Source organism: Balaenoptera acutorostrata, chromosome 1, assembly GCF_949987535.1.
Source record: "Balaenoptera acutorostrata chromosome 1, mBalAcu1.1, whole genome shotgun sequence".
NCBI classification, from domain to species: Eukaryota; Metazoa; Chordata; class Mammalia; order Artiodactyla; family Balaenopteridae; genus Balaenoptera; species Balaenoptera acutorostrata.
The window spans coordinates 183,880,679-183,903,600 of NC_080064.1; the positions used below are offsets into that span (position 1 = coordinate 183,880,679).

The window sequence follows — 22,922 nt, forward strand, 5'->3', positions numbered from 1 at the left end:
TTGATTTACATTTTTATGTGCAGATTTTAAAGAACATTTTCTATAGTTAATATAACATCTTTAAATGTTTTTGTTAGTTTTCTATGGGTAATATGAAAAAAAAACCTATCCTTGCCATTCAGGGTAGACTAATATTTGTTTATATTAGATATACCATATTGATTATATATATATATATATATATATATATATATATATATATATATATATAATGCATATCCTCTGAATTAGTCATTCTAAATTTGAGGTAAGATCAAATCAGAAACAGGGCAGGGAGGCTTCTCAAATTACACCAGCCTTGCGCAGATTCTGAAGGATATCTTTCTGGAGTAGAGTACCCCTGAGATTGAAAACCAGTACAATAAACTATTGGATGTTATTGTAGGATATTTCAAGCATGTGAATGGTGTACAGAGAGAAGAAAATTAGAGTACCACTGACCAACTGTTATTTATTTTTATATACCCAATGTGTAAAAAGCTAAGGAAAAACTCTCAATTATTGCAACTTGGTCAATTTCTTGGATTTGTCAATTATCAGTTTCTCTGGTAACTTGCTTTTTGTTTGTATTTTTCTTTTTCTTATTACTTTTACATTCATCATTTGTATATTAACCTTTAAAGTCACATTGCTTTAAGTGTTATCTCTGTAAATAGAATCTAGTTTGATTTAGTTTTACATTCAACTTAAAATTCTCTGTATTTTAGTAGGGGAGTTTAAAACTCACATTCATTTTTATGATTTATACAATTGATTGGTCTTATTTCTGTCATCATATTTCATGCTTTCCAGTTTTGTTTGTTATTGTGTTTCAATACTTTTTGTTGTTGTTGTTATTCCTTTATTTCTGTTCTTGCCTGTGTCGACTATGAATTCTTTAACTTTTTTCCCCCCAAAGGGTTTTAAAGATGTATCTGTTGCTCACAGTTGTGAAATGAACAGACAAGGAAGTACATAGGAGGGAATCTTAAAGATTGTGGAGAACTCTGGTACTGCCAGGTAGACTTTTATTGTGAAGAATCAGTCTATTGAGGGAGGGGAGTGTGAATTGAAAAGCCCCAAAGCCAGGCTGAGTAAGTATCAAAGTCAGAGATTTCACAGTAAAGAAAAAAGAATACTAGAAAGTGAGGGGGGAGGGGGGAGAAAGTAGAGAGCCAGAAACCTGGATTTGGTGGAGATGTTAGGAGTGTGGAGATTGGTTGGTGGCAGCTGCTTTGCCAGTTAGTTGAGATAACAAGGTACCAAGAGAGAGGACAATAAAGTAGTTCATGAGTAGTTTTGCTATTGATCTTGAAAGTAACCCCTGTTTAGCATTTCTGAGGTGACATTTGTTGAGATTTTTATGTTTAATTTTTGGTTGTTAGAGTGGTATTTATTTGAATGAACAATACTGATATTGGATGTATAAGACAATTTAGGTTTGTTGGTTCACATAGGGTCCTTAACCAAGTAAGTGATTATAAAATGTGTTGGTTTCTTTTCATTACATTTTTTTTCTGTTATATAATGAGCTCTTCTTTCTTCACATTTGGGTCTTTCTTTGGCTTGGAAAGTTTGCTATTGTGTATATCATCATTACTTCTGGTAAGAAATAACAGTTTCCAATATTGTATATTTCTTCCCAGTTTGTCCTCCTCATTTTAGCAGCCCAGAACACAGTTTGCAGAGTCAAATCAATCTAGTTATGTCACTTATCAACTGTCTGATCTCAGGCAAATTTAAAAACATATCATTGTATTGGAGTTTCCTCATATATAAACTGGGGGTAAAAACCTTCATGTGATGGAATTGTTGCAAAGATAAAAAAAAAACAATGAATTACCTCCATAGAATATTTTGCTCATAAACAGTCACATAGCAAATGTTCAATGAATTAATTGTTATCTTTATACTATTCAGTCTCTGAATTCTGGGCTTTTGCTTTATAGTTGTTTTCCTTTTTCATTTTCTGATTTTGGCAGTATTGATTCTGCTGTTTGAATCTTCTGAGATGAGTACTCAATTCTTCTACTTCAGTCTTTTTTGTTTTTAATTTATTTACTGTCTTTTATTTTTGGCTGTGTTGGATCTTCGTTGCTGCACACGGGCTTCCTCTAGTTGTGGCGAGCGGGAGCCCCTGTTCGTTGCGGTGTGTGGGCCTCTCACCGCGATGGCTTCTCTTGTTGTGGAGTACAGGCTATAGGCACGCAGGCTTCAGTAGTTGCAGCGTGTGGGCTCAGTAGTTGTGGCTCGCGGGGTCTAGAGCGCGGGCTCAGTAGTTGTGGTGCAGGGGCTTAGTTGCTCTGTGGCATGTGAGATCTTCCCGGAATAGGGCTCTAACCCATGTCCCCTGCATATTGGCAGGCAGATTCTTAACCACTGCGCCACCAGGGAAGCCCCTCTACTTCAATCTTTTATATGATTTGCATTTGTTCCTCATCCAACTCACTTTGATTTCTGCCTACTTCTCAGTATTGTCAGTTTTCATCTCTGTTGTTTGCCATTTACCTTCTGTCTCTTGTTTAAGGGATTCCAAGTTCTTTTTGATCTTAATAGCATGAAACTGATGACTTTTAAATGTTACAGTTTTCCTGAATTAAATCCTCCCCAGAGCATGAATAGTCTTCTGGAATTTGAGTGCTATGTTCTCTTGTTCCTTTTGAGTTACAGATGTTTTTCCCATTTGTTAAATGCACCCCCCGACACACACACACCCACTTCCACAGTTCACTTGCCCTATCCCTAAATTTACCTTCAGAGTGAGTGTTTGCTCAGGAAAATCAAATCATTTTCAAGTCATTTTACTGGGCACCTAGTTGCAGTTAATAAAAACCTTCACTGGGATTAGGAGGGGTTCAGTTCGGATAAATTCGCATTAGCCTCACAGCAATTGGTAAAAGTCAACTTCTTTCTTCCCAGTATCAGGTGGAGGAGGAGTGCTGAGAACCTGTGGGCGTTTTGTACCCAGCTCAGGATCAGGTTTGCCCTGGGATCTCCTTTAAGTAGTCCATTTGTCTTTGCCTGTTGTCCTTACAGGTATTTCAAAACCTGTGGTCATTTCCTTGGTATTCTTATAAGGTAGTAGTTCTCAACCGTGGGTGCACACTGACCCACCTGGGGAAATTTAAAAAAATATTGATGTCCAGGTCTCACCTGCAGAGTCTGACTTTTTGGTTTAGAATATAGCCTGGGTATTGGTATTTTAAAAGTGTCAGCAGGTAACTCGGTTGTACAGCCAGCATTGGGAAACACTGTTCAAACACTGATCACTGTTTGACACCAGTGATCAAGTCTCAATTTTAACCAGAAATTCTTATGACAACTTCCACCTCCCAACTGCAACTTGCAAATATAGGACCAAAAAAAAAAAAAAAAAAAAAGAAAGAGAAATGCCTATATAAAAATGATGAGCTATTAAAAGTAAGTAATAAAATTAGCAAAGGAAAATCACAGGACAACAAAAAATTAAGTGAAATGATTCTTGGGAAGAAATGGGAAACTATGGTCAGACTTACAAAATGCAGAAAGCAAAAGAAAAAAAAAAGATGAATATTAACTAAGAGAGCTGGAACAATAGAAGCGTGAATATTTACCATTCATGAATTTGGCTACTGGAGGATTAAATGTGATAAATCCCAGTAGCATGGAGAGTCCAAGGGTTAACAGCCCCACTCAGGTACAAATGGGCCCCTTTGGGCCACAGAGTCTGGATTCTGTGCCCTCCGAAGGGCAGGGTTCAGAGCAGGGAGTTCTTGAAAGTTCATTTTCTCAGCTGGAGCCTCAGGGTAGAAAGCCCTGCAGTTATGACTCCAGTGTATCTTTAGACTAGTTGCAAAGGGCTCCAATTAACTCTGCATAGCTCTTGCTGATTTTCCCTCCAGCACTTTTAACGTCCAAAGCTGCTGCCCAGAGAGACAGCCCTGGCATTTGCCTTCAAACCCAGGGCTGCTCAGAAAAACCCTTCCCAATCTGATTTGAAATTCTGTCAAGAATGAATAGATTCAAGAATTTGCACATATACAATTTTTTTGTTTATTTCTTTCCTGAAGATGTTTAAACATGTAGACTTAATTATCGGCATAATTAGTACAGCACCTGGCATAGTGCTAGGAAGGTACTTGGTACACAGAAGATGTTTTCTGTTTTATTGTTGCATTACATTGAGCTAAACTCTAAGAGTTATATTCCTTCTTCGGGTAATAATAATCGTATTTATTATTTACTATAGCTTAGCTGATGAACCAATAATAATCTTTCAGATGACCCACATAAATGTAAATTTATGGAAAAAAAAGAAAGACATTTTAATTTATAATGCAATTGATAATATAGCTTTTGCTGTGAAAACTGGTTCAGTCCTCATATACAGTAGACATTCATCTTCTTCTACCTGAAACAAGTGGGTTCCCTATTGAAAGTCTCTCATTTTTCTGTCTCTTCCACAGCTAGTAATAATAATTAGTGAGTCTCAGCTCTACTGGTCATAAGGTGATTCCTGGATTGTTTATAAAATGCAGATTCTTGGGCTCCATGCACAAGAGTCTGTGTATTTGGGCTAGGATTGAGAAATCTGCCTTTACCAAGTGTTCTAGTCGGTTCTCTTGCAGAGGTCAGTGGACCACATATTAAAAACCACTGGGGTGAGGGGCATGGCCAGGTGAGAAGGGATCATTTTCACCTGCTGGACTTGAATTTACCCCTGCTTTGTTTGTTCCTGCCCCTTGTTCCAACAGCATTAGCTTTGTGGGCAGAACGGTGGTAGGGCAAGTGAAGAAATAGAGGCAGTGTAAGTAGGGCCTCTGACCCTTAAGGGTGGTGCTTCTGAAAGCTGCTAGTGAAAAGGAAGTGAGAATTACTTGGGATCTCTGTAAACTGCAGATTCTGATTCAGTAGGTCTGGGACTGTGGTGTGAGATTCTGCATTTCTAAGAAGCCCAACCCTCTCAGCCCCCAGGCCATGATGCCCATTAGAAAGGCAGAGAGTTCTCTATTTATATACAAAATGCAAAATGCCCATTAGATCCAGAGAAGAAGGAGACCAGTGCAATTCCATGCGTGCAATATAATTGTAATCTCGTAGTGAAGTCTCATCTGTGTATTTCAGTTACACACATTTAACCACACGCCTTGGAAGTGGGGAAGGCATGAAAAAAAAGAGTGAAAAAACTCTTAAAATAATCTTATAGGCAAAGGATGCTATCCAATCCTGAAACTATCAATACCTGTTAGAAGGAAAGAATGTGTGAATAATTTTAGGGTTTCCCAACTATTGACAGAAAAGGGAAACTCTTGTTTGTAGACACCATTGGGGTGTCTACAAAAAGAATGAAGAACTAAGAGCCACAGAGAATCATTGATTAATGAAGAATTAGAGGCATACACAAAATCAAATGCACTGTACTTTATGGGCCGTGTAAGGAGTTGTTAAGGGGACTTTAAATCATGAGTGATTTTTGCCTTATGCCCGACTTTGGAACGTAACCCCAACCATTAGTCCATCCATAAGTAAGATTCTACTCTTTATGTGTATGTATATGCACACACATATGTATATACGTATATATTATATTTGTTATATATTATATGTACGTATAATTACTATACTTACCTGAGAAGCCTGCAGAGAGATAACTGTAATAAAAACTTCCCTGCCGTGCGATTTTTTTTCTATTCAGCTGAGAAGTCTTACTCCACAGTTGTTAAAACTGCCTATGGCTGCTCTTTGTACACCCATTCTATTTTTTCATTAGACAGTAAGCTCCCAGAGGACAAGTATCATGTTTTATATTTATTTTAAGTCTTGTTTAGTAACTTGCTCAAGGTAGGTAATCAATACACTTTTCTTGAAGGAATGAAGGAAGGGATAAAGAAACAAATGCAGGGTTTTGGTGCTAACCCTGTAGTTAATGTAATGTTACTATTGTTTTATCATGCTGAGTTGAGTTTTGAACTACTGGTTCTGCAGTTCTATAGTTCTCTAATTTTATGAAATGATATGCAGAACTACCACAACTTAAATATATATTTGGAACTTAATATACATATTCCCAATGGGGAAAAAATGCTGGTAGGATGAATAGAATCTAAAAATTAGTTCTAAAACTTACGCCTCATAATGAAGCTCAAGGACTATATATTTGCAATTTAAAATAATGGAAGCCATGCTGCTGCAAAGCTGATAATGACACAGCACAGAAACTATTCATTTATTAAAAACAAAATCATTATCTACTATGTTCCAGGTTAGTGCTAGATCCTACTGTTACAATCTGCTTTTTTCCCTGATTTTTAAAATTAATGGTAAAATATACGTAGCAAGCAGTACTTTCTCTAAAGTATAATATTATATTAAAAATGAGTGTTTTATGGGGCAAAAACAGTAGAGATAAGTTTTTCATTTTTTATTATTTTTTTCTTGACAGACAGAGAACCCAAAATAACAGTTACTTCAACAAAATTAAGTTTTTCTGTGTCTGATAATAGGTGTTCACCGTTGGTCAATGTAGGGGTGGATGTTCACAGTGCCAGGAATCCACACTCTTCATCGTTTTGCCATGCTATCCTTAGAGACAAGACTTCTGCCTCATGGTCCAAAATGGCTGCTGGAGCATCAGCCATCTAATTTGGCTTCCGTTCAGCAGGAAGGTGGAATGGTTGAACAAGGATGTACACATTCACTTTAATGACATATTTGGGAAGTTATTCCTCCACCTTTGGTTACATTCTATGGTTAGAACTTAGCCACATGGCTATATCCAGCTACACGGATTGCTAGAAATGTCCTTATTCAAAGTGGCCATTTGCCCAGCTAAAAGGGTCTTTTTATTTTACTGTGGAGGAAGAGAATATACAATGAGAGGGCATTTAGTGGTCTCTGCCACAATAGGCAAACATCAGAGGTAAATTTGAAAAATTCATTTTGATGGTATTAAAAGATGAATTTTGAGGAAGTCTTTGCCATTTTTCACAGTACCCCATAGATTAATATTCCGTATTTGTGGTTTATTACAAACTATTTCTTTAAATGTAAATCTTGAAAGAAATTGGTCTGAAAAAATTCACAGGACAAAAATATGGCCTATGACATAAATAGTAAAAATAGAAATGATGTCATGTTCCTGCTTAGCTAATGTAGAAGAATTTCATCAGGTAATGCACTGTTGATGAGTTAATAGCTTTGTCTAACTCTCCTGAATACATAATGTGCCTGAACTCCTGCTACATTGTGAAAGCTTCAGATGGGACTTTTTACAAGTTACTCATTTTATTTTATGCAGTAAGAATTCGCAGTGCAGGATTTGGATTTCTTTTTGGTAACATGTTGTATGATGGTTAAAAATGATGGTAATACATCAGTTTTGCTGTAGCGTAGTAATCAACTGGGCATGTTGGCCATGCTATAGTGTTGGATATAAATACTTAAGGGTTACTACTCACATTTGATAAAGAAAGGGAACAGTCACCTCAAGTTTTCTGTTTTCTAACTTTTATGACCATTTTATATTTGTACTGTATCTATATGTGGAACTAATCAAAAACTTTATATATATATATATATATATATATATATATATATATAAAGTGTTATATATATTATATATAAAGTTTTTGATTAGTTCCAAATATATATACATAGAAAATGTTATATTCAGTAACACACAGAAGCACATATACACTGATGTAGAGTTTCTTATGAATCAGTTGTTTTCGTAAGGGAATACTATAGGCATATACACTCACTCATTTGGAGGGATAAGCATTTTACTTTCTGTTTGTATGCAGTAGGTTTTAGTAATAACTTTGAACCTACTAACACGTTTTCAGATATATATATATATATATATATATATATTTTTTTTTTTTTTTAATTAATAGCTACTCTATTTATTTATTTATTTATTTTTAGCTGTGTTGGGTCTTCGTTTCGTGCGAGGGCTTTCTCTAGTTGCGGCAAGCGGGGGCCACTCTTCATTGCTGTGCGCGGGCCTCTCACCATCGCGGCCCCTCCCATGGCGGGGCACAGGCTCCAGACGCGCAGGCTTAGCAGTTGTGGCTCACGGGCCTAGTTGCTCCGCGGCATGTGGGATCCTCCCAGACCAGGGCTCGAACCCGTGTCCCCTGCATTAGCAGGCAGATTCTCAACCACTGCGCCACCAGGGAAGCCCTCAGATATATTTAAATCAAGTATTTAGTATAAAAGTGTGCTATTATTTTTAGAAATATATATTCAACATGCCTTCTTTCTTCTTCCAGAACTGCGGCTTAGGTCTAGTAAGTGGATCAGTGATCTTGGAGTCAGAAGATGTAGGTTCTGACCTTGACTCTGCTGTGGACTTGAGTGACCTTTACACTCTGCCCAATGGCAGCCCCCTCTGTACAAGGGGCTCATCCTATTGGAGGCTTTCAGCAGGGGACCTAGGACACTGGTCAATAAGGGATGACTTTCCTTCCTCATTTATTTTTCTTTTCCTCCTGTCTCCTTGCCTGACTCCCTGCTTAGTCAAGTCTGATATTTTCTGGGAGAGTTCTAATGATGTCAGCGACGGCCCTTTATGCTTTATAAAGAGTTCACATGAGTGGATGGCTTCAAACCAATTGCAGAATTAGAAGGAAAATGACAGAGACTCTGTAGTTCTTACCATGAAGGCATTGATGAAAAATATGAGGTTAGCTATAAGCCTACTGAGAGAATCTTAACTGGATGATGCTTTGAGGTCAATTAAAATCACTGTTTCAACCATTCTGTAAGACTAGGATTAGACCCTATATTTTATTTTAAAAAATGAAAGAATAAACAATTTTGTTTTCCCTATTTGTAAACATTGAAATCCGTTTAGTCTTTGATCCAAGGTGTTCCCTAGTACTAGAAATTTTAAATAAGGTCAGAAAATCCATTTGCAGGAAATTATATGCAAAACATTAGTTTTAGTTTCCAAAGGGTTACGTTAGGTTTGGGGTAAGCTCATTTGCTGTTCTACCTTTTGATTAAAATGAAAATTGACTTTCATTTTATAAATCTTAGAGATTCTTATTTTTATTTAAACTATTACCCCAAAGACAACAACAACAAATGCCACTTTCCTAGGCTACTAAGAACCAGAGAAGAAGCATCCTGGGTGCATTTCCAGATCTCTGTTAGACCGTTGAATTTTCATCCATATTTAACAAATGTCCTTATTCAGTTTCATGAGGTTACTGTGTCACAATGTGCTTTAGAACTTGATTTTCAGAGGTTCCTTTAAATGGGCAGAAATCATGGCATGTTGGATTGATTTAGTCTCTTTCATCCATCCACTGGGTTAGTTTGTGGCTCAAAACTCATTCTGAGATGTAGGACACTTAAAATTTAGGATTTCTCAGCACTGCAGCAGAATCTTGAGCCAGAAAAGTCCCCTTCTCTTCTGCTCTCCTTCCGCTGGCTGGCTTTCTGTTAAAAGTGGGTTCTTCTACTGTGTCCCTAGGTAGCAGTCTCAGCTCTGCCTGTGTGGGATCCCTTACCAGATGGCCCTCTTAATAAATGCCTTGCTCTTCCCCACCCTCACTTTCTTGATCCAAATGTGAAATGCCAGCAAATAAATAAGAACACTGTACTCTGATGAGTTCTCCTGAGATGGAGGAAAGCCCTGGGGAGGGGAAGCTAGAGACTGCTTTTCTTTTTGCTGGACAGCTCCTAATTACTGGCCAGTAGGTAGAAGACACCGTTGAGACAATAGAGAATTTAAAGGTAAAGAAAGAGAGAGAGAGAACAAATTCTCCATCTTATTCCAAATGCCTTTGCTAACAGGAAAGTACATTTGGATTGTTGGAGTCCGTTTGAAATATTCTGCGTGATCTTTGCATGGGGACCACAGACTTTGGACTCGGGGTAGGTGATGGCTGTGCGCAGATTTCACCGCCAGACTCAGAGTGCAACAGAAATGAGTGGGTAATGAGAGCAGAGCAGCCAGTTCTTTAATTGAATTAAAAGCTGGGTGACATCAATGCAGACACCTGTCCAATTACAGACAGGCCAAGGTGTTTACCATTGCTGTACAAGGGATTCGAAGATGACAGAAATCTTTCCGCCCACAGATTAACATAATGAAGGAGAACAGATTACAGTGGATGCCGGCCAAACACCTAGGTTGGCAGCTGAGGGTGGGGTGGAGGAGGGGTGGGGGGGGAGTGTGGTCAAGGATGTAAATAGACACAGAGTCACTTTTTCTTCTCCAAAACGTGTTGGGCTTTGAAAAGGATGCCATTTTGTCTTGTGTCTCAGGCTCGGTTTCCAGGCCGAGCATTTATACTTGTCTGCATTGAGTCAGAGGAGTTAATCATAAAAATCTCAGTGTCAAGCCGACTCCTCTGTTGTCTTCCTGCTTCTCAGCATACAGTTTTATTAGAGGCACAAAAGCTTGCACAGCTGGTGTCAGCTCCACAATGATTTTCTCTTAGGTAGTCAGGCCACCTCCAATTATTAATATTTCTCTTCTGCTCCTTTGAAACTTGAGGTTAGCGCACAGGAAACCAAGTGTTGGAAATAATAATCTATCAGTCAGAAGAAACAATGTCTGTTCCTTTGCTAGCTCCCTGGAAAGGGTAGGACGGGAGTGAGTATCTCTTATAGTGAGGCAGACAGCTGAGTGAGCTAAGAGGATGAAAGGTCTTTATGTTTTGGGCAAACATCAAGGGTCCACCTTTGGTAAATCATCGTAATAACTGCTGGAAACTAGGACAAGTAAAGAAGCAAAAGGTCATACCCTCTGCATTCAAGGAGCTCCCAAAATCATTGCAAGGGACTTTAAACTGCACGATTCTCGAGGAGAAGGCTCTTCCCCTCTGCTAGGCAGAAATCCTCAGAGCACACAGCTTGGAACCTCACGCACTAGGGCTCTTAAATTTCCTCCTGTGATGTGCTGCCACCCCTTAAATCACGTTCTTGGCCCTGCTCTTTTGGCTTGGGCTTTCTGCACCCGCCAAGGTCCACAGGACTGCAATTCAAAGGGACTATACTTACTTTGCTTCAAACTCCCTTGGTATGGCCCGTCAGGATTTCTCAATGTTAAGCATTAATGCAAAATGCATTATCGCTTAGCAGTGAGAATTCTGGTCCTGCTGGTGCCAATGATTTTAATCCGGATACCAACACTCCTGTGTTTCATGGGATCCTAACACTTTTAAGACATCAATAATGCTTCCTTTATGCTTATGGAATGTTTTTTCAGCTCACCCTCTTCCATTATCAAAAGAGACTGGCAGGTTTCCTGACATGGTTGGGACCATTTTCTGATTTCACAGAGTTTTGTGGCTGAAAGGGAATTGGAGAGGTCATCTGGCCTGCCTCGAGGTAGGAACAGTCTCAGATTCAAAGGGTAAAAAGACTCCTCTGTGATGTCTGCCCGAGAAAAGGGGCTCATATCCAAACCAGTCTTAAAAGTTTTCACCGTCAAGATATACTTCTTTATTTTAAACACCCTAAGGATCATCAAGGAGACTACCCAATTTTATCTTACTGGGTTTTCTGTGGACACAGAATACAGTGTATAATGCCATATTTTTTTCTCTGGGACTCCTTTATAAATATGTCACTCTGTATGTTTTTCAGTATTCTTTTAACTATAATACTGAAATATACTTTCAATGATTATCCTTTTTTTCTCTTTGCCTTTAATTAAATATAGATCCCCTATCATCTTGGGCTGGCAGCTCTGGATCTTACAAATGCCCTTGTCCACTTGACATGTATGCAAGCATTTTGCTTTATGTATTTAATCTGTGTATTATCGTTATCATTAGGGTCCTTCTGGCTCTAATATTTTCTTAGATTAGAAACCTTGTCAAGATCAGCTGTAGTCTATAGCACCTTTCCCAGAAGCATATAGAAGGAAAGTTGATAAATAATTGTTTGGTAATGATATGCTGTCATAGTAGTACCACTTTTTTTTCTGGAGAGTATGTAATCTAAGTCTGACTCGGACACTTAAAGGAAGACCATTTGGCCAATCACTCAATGGTCTCTAGGGATATATCCAAGAAAGAAAGGCTACCTTGCCTAGTCTTGGAGAGAATATGTTTATTTTTTGGTAATAGCAGAACTTTTTATAAGCATTAACTTTAATCCATCCTGGTAAACTCTCCATACTGAGAAACAAAAGAGAGAAACCGCATGTCTCAGGCAATAGGATGACTTGGTCGTTATTCTGATTTAGTGAGGACCACTTGGTTGACCAGCCCCTTCTCCTACCCCAACCTCAGTGTAACCTGACAAGAGGAGAGAAAATGCTCAATCATTACACTGCTCTTCCTACTGAAGTCGATGATATAACCTGTATTTAGGGGAAATTATTCCGATGGTTTGACAAACTTTGTCTCTGAGACACAACATTATGAGCAAGATCCCCACTGCAAATAGGAAAGAAAAGCCACCTCAGACTCAGCAAGTACGGTGTGCCTCATTTAATGAAGGCAAGAAAGGTTAAATAAAGCACCAAAGACCATTTAGTGAATGTGAACTCAGTATCTGGCTTGGCATGATCCTTCTTAAAGTCTCCACTAATAACCTTCTTGTTAAGTTGGTATAATAGTCACAATTCCAAGATTGCACTTCAGCTATGATTTGGAAAGAAAGAATGTCTCAGGGAAGGTATTTTGCAACATAATGGAACTACTTTTTGTGTTTCCCAATGATAATTATCTGGATGTATGACGCACCTTCATGCTAAAGATTGCAGAGCATCAAACTGTATATAGCCACTGTGCCTTTTGTGACACAGTATATCTGTGCCCCAGCTAAGTCAGGGCCACCTACGAGAGGCAGTGACACCTAGGTTTTTAGGTGATGAACAAAGGAAACATTTCATGTCCCAACACATTTTCCTTGCTCATTGTAGGATTAAAAATTTTATTTTCTGGGGGCCGATTCATTACTTGTTGGCATTATACTAATAATTATACTAATTCAGACATGCAATTCATCTTATTTAGACTTGTAGTATTGATAGATTTGAACTTGGCAATAGGAAAGACATGACAATTGCCAAAGATTTTCAAAGGATAAAATGGCTGGGATATATCTCACAAGGACATGTTAGTTTTGAACCCGGAATTTAGGGATCATGATGGAGGTATTAAGAAATGGGAAAAATGGTAGTGTGTATATGTTAATCCCAGTCTCCTAATTTATCCCTCCCCCCGCTTCACCTCTGGTAGCCATAAGTTTGTTTTCTACATCTGTGACTCTATTTCTGTTTTGTAAATAAGTTCATTTGTACCATTTTCTAGATTCTACATATAAGTGATACCATGTGATATTACTCTTTCTCTGTCTGAGTGACTTCACTTAATATGATAATCTCTAGGTCCATCCATGATTAACATAGTACACACTACTATGTATAAAATAGATAACTAGTAAGGACCTACTGTATAACAAAGGGAACTCTACTCAGTATTCTGTAATAACCTATATGGGAAAAGAATCTAAAACAGAATGGATATGTGTATATGGATAACTGATTCACTTTGCTGTATACCTGAAACTAACATAACATTGTAAATCAACTCTACTCCAATAAAAATTAAAAAAGAAAAGAAATAGGAAGAGGAAAGTTTGCAAAATAATTTCGACTGTTGGGTCTGGATTGGGTCGGGTTGAGAGTGAAATGCTAGCTGAACATCCAGGGGGGATACACGGCCTGCAGGTAGAAATGCAGAACCAGAGCTTGGAGGAGAGATGTGAAGTCTGCAGATATAAATGAGAGATGAGGCTTGATGAACTAATGAATGCAAATGTTTAGAAGAAGTGAACTAACAAAGGCAAGTGTTCAGAAGAAGAAAGAAGCCTGAGGGCCCGACCTTGTAAAAAAAAAAAAAAAAAAAATTAAGGGACTGTGAAAGGAAGATGAGTTGGTCAAGAAAGTAAGGAACCCTCAGTAATATAGGAGGACTCCTTGGGAAAATTCCGTGGCCCAGACGGCAGCTGTACAAGGCAAAATCTAGTAAGTAGAGGAGAATAAGGACTGCAGAAGGGTTACTTGGTCTGGTGTGTAAGGGATCACTAGTGATCTTGACAAGATAAAAATCAATATTTAATAGTACAGTGCAGGCAGAAACTGAGTTGCAATGGTAGCATAGCTTGGGCTACCAAGGCTCTGTGCTAGAATTCTCCCCTTACACGGCTCTGCGTTGAGCATGTTATAATCCCAAACTCATTTAATCTGGATAGTAACACTTCGAGGTGAATACTGTAGTATCCCCATCTCATATCCCCATGATACTATATTATCCCTATGAGGCCTCTTCTTCAAGATAGATACGATCATTATCTGTTTACAGAAGAGGAAACTAAGGCACAGAGGTCTGAGCAACTTGCCCAAACCCATACCACAAATCAGTAGTAGAATTGACATCTGGACCCGAGCAATCTGGCGTGAGCATCTTTGCTCTTAACTATGACATCACTGCATGATGAAGATGCATATGTGATGCTGTAAGCTTTCCTTTAAGACTTTTAGTGGAAGGAGAAATAACCTCTTTTTAAAAAGTGAGCTCAGAATGTGGGTCATGATCTGGGAGATTCAAGAGGAAACGACAGTCACAGTGGCAGGAGTGAGGGAAAGCAGAAGGAGACAACGTGAAGGCGTTTTGAAACTAGAGCTGCATTTGGCATGAGATGGTCACACGTGTATGTGTGTTAGTTCATTGGCTTGCTGTCTTCTTTGGCCGCGGGCTAAGATGCTGGTGCCAAGTGCAGCCGAGAGGGTTGGGTAGCCCAGGGGGATGCTTCGGGGAGCTGCTAGAATAAAGACTTGCAGGCAACACTGGGGACTGAGGGCAGGTGAGAAGGGCCAAAGCAAACAAGGGCTGTGGTCTTTGCTTCATCCTGATCTTTGCTCTTTTAATATTTTATCCTTTCTACTGGGGAAAGGGAATAGGCAAACGTGTATTTTAAAATTTGTTGTTGAATGTTGCAAGCTGTCATCAATACCAGTTCATTAAAACAATCCAGGTTTACTCAATAAAGGGATACTACGAGTAGGACCATCTTTTTATAAGAATGATGACAGTCTATGTGATTAGGGATTAAAACAGCTCTAAAACCTGCAACAGAAAACAATGGTGAGCAAATACACAAATTATAGTTTTGATACTTCTTTAATTCACAGGATTAACTAAATAAAGAGCCTCTGCCTTGATTGTAAACACCAGTAAACAAAATGTGTTTTCGTTTCTGCAGGCACCTTTAATTGCGGAACAAATCTTATATACCCACCACCGAGTCAGGTTAATTCAACACTTCTGTGGGCAATGCTTCTGTTTGAGACAGGTGTCTTAGTTAAATAAACTAATAATTTTGCAAGGAGAAGTACAAAACATAATTATTTAATTGGCTGATTGTTCAACTATGTTGATTTGCATATTTGTTAGCTGCAACGTGAATAAATAGTTTGTATACGTGTACCCTACCGTTCAAATAATGAAGTCACTCTTGGGAGTAACATCTCCTAATGTGTGTTAATAGATGTCGCATAAGAAGGACTATCTAGTTAAATAAGGTTGAAAAATGTGAGGTAAAAGAAAATGAGATAGTTTTGTTTCTGCAGGAGGTCTAGTATCCTGAAATGAGATGATGGCCGTCTTCACTATCAGGTACACTGGGCTCTGCTTTACGAACTGTATGTGGAATCCCCCATTTTTACAGGGGAAACATCTCAGGGGCATTAGCGTCCGAGAAGCACATTTGGGAAAATGCTATTTAGAGCTGCCTTAACAATAAGCAGGGGCTTCCCTGGTGGCGCAGTGGTTGAGAATCTGCTTGCGAATGCAGGGCACACGGGTTCGAGCCCTGGTCTGGGAAGATCCCACATGCCGCGGAGCAACTAGGCCCGTGAGCCACAACTACTTAGCCTGCGCGTCTGGAGCCTGTGCTCCGCAACAAGAGAGGCCGCGATAGTGAGAGGCCCGCACACCGCGATGAAGAGTGGCCCCCACTTGCCGCAACTAGAGAAAGCCCTTGCACAGAAACGAAGACCCAACACGGCCAAAAATAAATAAATAAATAAATAAAAATTTAAAAAAATAAAGGAATTCCTTTAAAAAAAACAAACAACAAAAAAACAATAAGCAGGTCTCTTTTTTAAAAAATTTTTATTGGAGTATAGTTGCTTTACAATGTTGTGTTAGTTTCTACTGTACTGTAAAGTGAATCAGCCATACGTATTCATATATCCCTTCTTTTTTGGATTCTCTTCCCACTTAGGTCACCACAGAGCACTGAGTAAAGTTCTGTGCTGTACAGTAGGTTCTCATTAGTTATCTATTTTATACATAGTATCAATAGTGTTTATATGTCAATCCCAATCTCCCAATTCCTCCCACCCCCCCTTTCCCCTTTGGTATCCATATGTTTGTTCTCTAGTCTGTGTCTCTATTTCTGCTTTGTAAATAAGATCGTCTATACCAGTTTTTTCAGATTCCACATATATGTGTTAATATATGATATTTGTTTTTCTGACTAAATTTTTTCTGGCTAGTCACACCATTCTGCAATCAGCACACAGGCAGGAAAATGAATTAAAGAAGCATATGTTTTTGTTTTCTACATCTCTGTGCCTCTACCCCCCTTTCTTACACACACACACACAATACTCTGTATAGCTTCTTCTGGTAAACATGCAAACCTCTTTTTGTCCCCTTTTATTACAGGCATATTGACAGGCTTGCTACCCTTCAAAAACTATGCAGTAACCCTAGCTGCTTGCACTTTGGCTGGCTGTACCGAGAGCTCGCATGCACTGAACATCTCTACTCCACAAGAAGGTAAAGTAATTTCAAAGGTCTTGACTTCCACATTTCAGTCATGAATAATAAAATAGGAGAAGAGCTAAATGCTGCAAGGCCATTTGCTACAAAACCCCAACCTAATTTGATGACAAAGTGCATTGCCAGGCCATAATTGCTCCATTTTTTGGGGGGGGAGCAAAAATGAATCAAACTCCATACCCTTTAATGACATGCATCTTTAATAGCTGTAATGCAGATTAATGGGCTTTTTAATTGCTGTTACATTGTTCATGCAAGAGCCTTGTCATTAATATGAAGCATCTGAAAGATTAATGAAAGCTTCCTCATTTTACTATGGCTCAGAAGTAAATCTAGAGACAGTCTGACTAAAAAGAATTGATTGTGTGGCACAGTATGAAATTGAGAATCAAACGGTTGATTTCCATGGTCTCTTTTAACTGCTAAACACCAGCATGAGCAACAATTATTTCAGTGTGATAGAACCTCCAAACGCCAATCGAGGCATTATTAATCATGGCCTGGTTCCTTCCGGCTCAAGTCGCACTTTTGTTGTACTTGGAACTTACAAACTGTTGGCATAAATTAATGTTTCAAAAAGCATACATTTAGGAAGGCAGTGGGAAAGAGAAAATATTTTAGCACTCTAAAGCGAAAGCTTTGCTCAAGCATCAGAATGCATCTCTTCAAGAAATAACAGCTCTCAGAACATTTAAAGCATTGTTACTTCGTATTTCTCTCTCTTGGAGGAGAGGGATTAACACATTTCTCTTACTGTCTAGTTGTAAAGTTATTCAGGAGACTTAAAACCTTGATCTTTAGGGGAAAAGAGTCTGCCAGTCTCTCTCTTTTTCACTATCCCTCCACCCACCCCTTACCCACTTCCTCTTCTTCCCCCCTCCTTCTTTTAAATCCTTAAAGCAAGTACCACTCGCACAGAAAATGTGTAAAGAAAGACAATGGAGGCATTTCCCTGGCAGTTCAGTGGTTAAGACTCCGCGCTCCCAATGCAGGGGGCACAGGTTCTATCCCTGATCAGGTAACTAAGATCCCGCATGCCACACCAGGTGGCCAAAAAAAAAAAAAGAAGACAATGGCTCATCTGATGAAACCAGGACAGAAAAGAAGAGTTTGTAAAATCCTTCTTGTGACGATTTGTTCTTCATGCCTTGCACCTGACCTCACCAGACCACCCTCACCTGGGCTACAGCATTGGTGACCCATCTTCCGTGTTTTCTCAATGTTCTCTCCATCTGGTCTACCAAGACTAGCACTGTTTTTCTTATTGTGTCTTTGCTTCTGCTGAGGCATATATCATTATTCCCTTTTCCAGTTACTTCCACCAACTTCAATATGGCACAGATTGTCCTGTATCTCACTCTTTTCTCCACATCCACTACATCCTCTGTCCATGTCTTGCCTGGTACCCTCCAAACCTACCTCACAGCTCAACCCCAGAGGGATTCCTGCTCATTCAGTTCACCATTTTCTTTCCATTATTTCAGGATTTCCCAATTTCTAGTTTTTCCTTAAATTTATTACTAATTTACTGAACGATAGGTATGTTTAGGATCAATTTCTAAAAGTTTTTTTAGTTCCTGTGACTCCAATTCATTGACCATTACAGAACATGAACAGGCCCTCTTTACTAAAAAAAAAAAACAACTCACATACGTTGTAGTTTTCATATGTAATTAATTTAATTCTGTATTTTCTGGCTATTTCTATGGCTACATATAGGTTTTTTTATATTGATTATGAACCGCTCTCCCTAGCATTGCCCATCTTAGATCAAAAGCTCCTCAAGGGTAGGGATTCTGTCTAATTTGCTTTAAAAGGCACAGCCCAAGTAGAGATTATGGGTTAATAATACTTGTGATGAAGTAACATAAGCATCAGTAAAGTGAACTAGTGTAAATACTCCCCGTCCATCATTGAGGCAAATTCTCATAAATTCAGGACAGGTATTTAGTACTGTTCCTAAAGCAATTACTGACAAGCTGCCCACAAATCAGGAACATTTCCATGCGTGGGATTTCAGGTTTATTCCATGATTTATTGGTTTGGGTTTTAAAAGTTTGAATTAGAAAAGTAAACTAAAATTAGACTCTATATCTTTTTAATTTTTCCCACAGCACCACAAGAGGTTCAGCCACCAGTAGCCGAATCGCTTCCCAATTCTTTGTTACTCTCCTGGAATCCACCCAAAAAGGCAAATGGTATTATAACTCAGTACTCTTTATATATGGATGGGATACTAATCTATTCAGGCAATGGAGAGAACTACACAGTCACAGGTAAGACTTCTATAGGTATCAGTAAATAGTTATAGTCTATATTAAAGACTATATATTAGTATGTATTATATATACTTACAAATTAATATATATATTTCAGTATATATATATATTATAGTGTATAGTATATATATATATAACATATATATATATATATATATATATATATATATATATATATATATATATATATATATATAATAGTTACCTGAGAATGCAGTTTCAAAAGTTGGGTTACTTAGTTTTGTCTCCTGTTAAGTCACTAAAATTCCATGACCTTTGCGGTTACATTACACTTACAGTGAAGCCAAAGCTGGAAAAACGGAAAAGGGCTCACGTTGGCTCGCTTCCCCCTCCCCCAAGGCTGTCTTACTGCATGTTCTCTACCATTGTCCCACCACTCCTCACCTGAATCCTTCTACTAATATACCTTTGCACAGGTGCAGAGGGGGGTTTGGAAATGTATACTATCAACACAGACAGATCAGCATATGACTCCTCTGCCTCTAACTGATCACAAGATTGAAGCTGAGACCCAGTGTGGTCCCCAGCCGTGCTCACAGTACAGTGATGTCATTTCAATTCAATTGATGTCATGTCAATCCAATTGAGGCGATGATGTCATTTCAAACAAATGCCACTGGCGCATGAATTAACCACTTTAAAATCCTCATGAATGTGGAATAAGCTTAAGACTCAGAAGTGTGACTCAGTGTGCTCTGAATTTGAGACCATTTGGGAAGAAACATAGCATATCTGCCTAGATCATATTATAAAGTGTCATGACACTTAAGAAAAGTGAATTGTTGGAAACCTTGTGAAACACGAGGCCTATATTATGTATGTTGTCTGGTGCCTGAATCGAATTTATATTTGTATGGTAATAGTGGTTATATATTTTATGATATTTTAGATATTATATGTGACTATTAGGTGAGACATCATTAATCAAATGTTGATTGATGAAACACTGAGGCCTTAGAGAGATTAAATTCTTCATGAAAGGTGGTAACAGGTTAGCGTCAGAGACAGGATTAATTGTTTATGTATTCACTCCTTCGCATTAATGCCAGGTACTAAGGTTGTAACAGAGAGCCAGCCAGACATTGCCTCCCCTCAGCCCCTTGATGCTCATGATTTCATGGCAACACGTACAGATGCAGGAATGAGGCATATTGGGACAGGGCTATGGCATTCATCTAATTGCATTCTCTGAATTTATATTTTTTGTATCCTCTCTAGTCTGAGAGGCTTCAAAGCACAAGAACTCTTACTTTTATATTTCATTCATCATGGTTGGATAGAATTCTGTAATACTTATTCTGTGAGGTAGGTGTTATCGTTACCCCCATTTTACAAATGAGGAAATTGAGGCACAGAAAGGTGAAGCAACGTCCTTCAGGCCACACAGCCTGTGAGAGGTAGACTTTGATACCATCTCAAGTATTCTGAGTAATGATGAGTATGCGGTCTTAAAACAAGTTATTTAACTTCTGAGACTTAGTTTCTGAAACAGTAAAATAGAAATAACTGCAATTTTCAGGATTTTGAAGGGAACTAGAACTATAAAAACACCTAGCATGTTCTTAGTAAACTTAGTAAAGAGAACTAAACTAAAAAATAAATACTAAAACTAAAAATAGATTACCCTTGCCCTAGGATTATCTGAAGGCATTACTTTAACTAAAAGTTATTGGCCATAGAAATTATTTCAGAAGAAATGAAAACACATCATGGAATGAAGTTTACCCATATATTAATCATTATTACACAAAATACTTCTGTAGAACCAAAATTGTCCTCATGCGTAATGGGGAAAGCACACCTTTTAAGCCCATTGTAGACATTTCCTCCGAGAAGCGTTCTCGGACTCCCAAATATGAGTTAGGTATGCCCCCTGTGTGCTCACTGAGTGCCTTTATGCCCCCCCCCCCCGCCTTTTTTTGGTTTGCGTTGTCTTGAATAAGGCTGTTTGTTTACTTGTCAGTTTGCCCTACTAAACCATGGGCATCATAAGGACGGGGCCATGTCTGCCTTGTTCATCATTGCATCTCCAGGACTGATTACAGGGAAGGTATAGAACAAACAGTGCTGAATAAGTGAATGAATGAAGTCAGATGACTCCTGGGAACAAAGAAAGAAGATTGCAAATTAGGGGAGTGGGTGGGGAGTAGGAGTAGGGTGGATTTAAAACAAAGCAGTAAGGAAAAGAGAGGTGAGAAAAAGGTAGAAACCAGAGAAAAAGAAACTAAGATCCCTTTTCTGTGCAGAAGCGAATGCTGACCTAGTCCACAGAGAAGTGGTGTGTGATGGCGGGTCTAAAAGTGTGGGCCTTGAAGATTTCCAAAATGTGCAGAATGCCACATGAGGTGACACTCCAAAGCCAGAAAAAGAACAGGGTGGGGAGGAGAGGAGGCTAGAATTCACACTGATTTCTCATACCACCTAAAAAATGAAACTAATTCTGTATTACGTTGACTCGAATCCTTAACAGACCCATGTGACTATAGTATCTGCATTGAAAGATCATGGCAAATGTTAGCATAGTATAAGAGATGCCCCAGATATAATATAAAGAAAGTGGAATATTTTTATAGAGTCCTTAACCGTCTTCTCTAACTACAGTGATAATGGTTTCTTCGGTGGTTTTCATCCTTCAGGTAGACTTTTAAAGATTATTTCTCTGATAAGACTCATAACATTATTTCCTATGTCCTCCTTGGCATCTCAAAGGCAACTATATTTCTTGTTGCTTTTATCTCCAAATGGCAGAAGATACGAAGTACAGTAGGAATACAGTATTTGTCACTAAGGAGAGAAACTAAGCCAAAAACGTTATGATGGGGTTCAAAGTTGTACATGATGATTCAAGTGTCATAGGAAGCAAAGCTGAGGCCCAGAGACGCCAAGAAATCCTAGTCAGTAATTGGAAGAACTGATTCAAGTCTGGGTCTCTCTGGCCTCAAAGTCCATACATTTCATCTCTACACATGCTACTTATTGAACACATTTTATTATTCCTCACAACAACTCTGAAAGGGAGATGGAAGCTTGATTACAAACCCCAGAGCACCTATATTAATCTTCTAGGGCTGCCATAACCAAATACCACAGACTGGATGGCTTAAACAATGGAAATTTATTTCTCATAGTTCTGGAGGCTAGAAGTCCAAGATCAAGGTGTTGGCAGGTTTGGTTTCTCTTGGGACCTCTCTCCTTGACTTGCAGACAGCCACTTTCTCCCTGCATCCTCACATGGTCTTTCTTATGTGTACACCCCTGCTGTCTCTTCCTCTTCCTTTAGGGGCATCAGAACCATTGGATTAGGGCCCTATCCCTATAACCTCAGTTAACCTTCATCACGTCTTTAAAAGCCCTATCTCTGTAAATCAGCTATACTCCAGTATAAGATAAAAATTGAATTAAAAAAAAAGCCCTATCTCCAAATGTAGTCACACTGGGGGTTAAGGCTTCAACATGTAAATTTTGGAGAACACAATTCAGTTTGTAACAGCACCCAAAAGTGAGTGTTTTCTGCTGAATGTCCACTTTTCTCGAGATTCTCCAATGGCATGCAAGTTAAATAAAATGGTCTTTTAGATCTCTTTCAACTCTTTCAAGATTTTGTATCTGTGATATACATTACATTTAGGTCATTTATGTCTTCAAAATTCACCTGTCCACTAGGAATCACAGAAAAGAAGAATGGGAAAGGGAATCTGGCTGGTTGAAGTCAGCCCAGAGAAAACTGATGGAGAAAACTGCTCTAGCATTGGGTCTCACTTTAGCCTCTACAGACACTTTAAATTCTGCCACATTTCATCATAAAATGTATCCACGATGGTATTGGTACTCGTTGCTTGTCTTT

At 38.7% G+C, this 22,922-nt stretch overlaps 1 protein-coding gene across 1 annotated transcript in view; it reads left to right on the plus strand.

Moving 5' to 3' along the window:
- Positions 1-22,922, plus strand: part of USH2A (usherin) — an 800,956-nt gene that overhangs the window by 339,515 nt on the left and 438,519 nt on the right. Inside the window, exons 30-31 of the mRNA XM_057531465.1 lie at positions 16,662-16,775; positions 18,893-19,054. Coding sequence (XP_057387448.1) covers positions 16,662-16,775; positions 18,893-19,054 — 276 coding nt within the window. The remainder of the gene's footprint in view (positions 1-16,661; positions 16,776-18,892; positions 19,055-22,922) is intronic.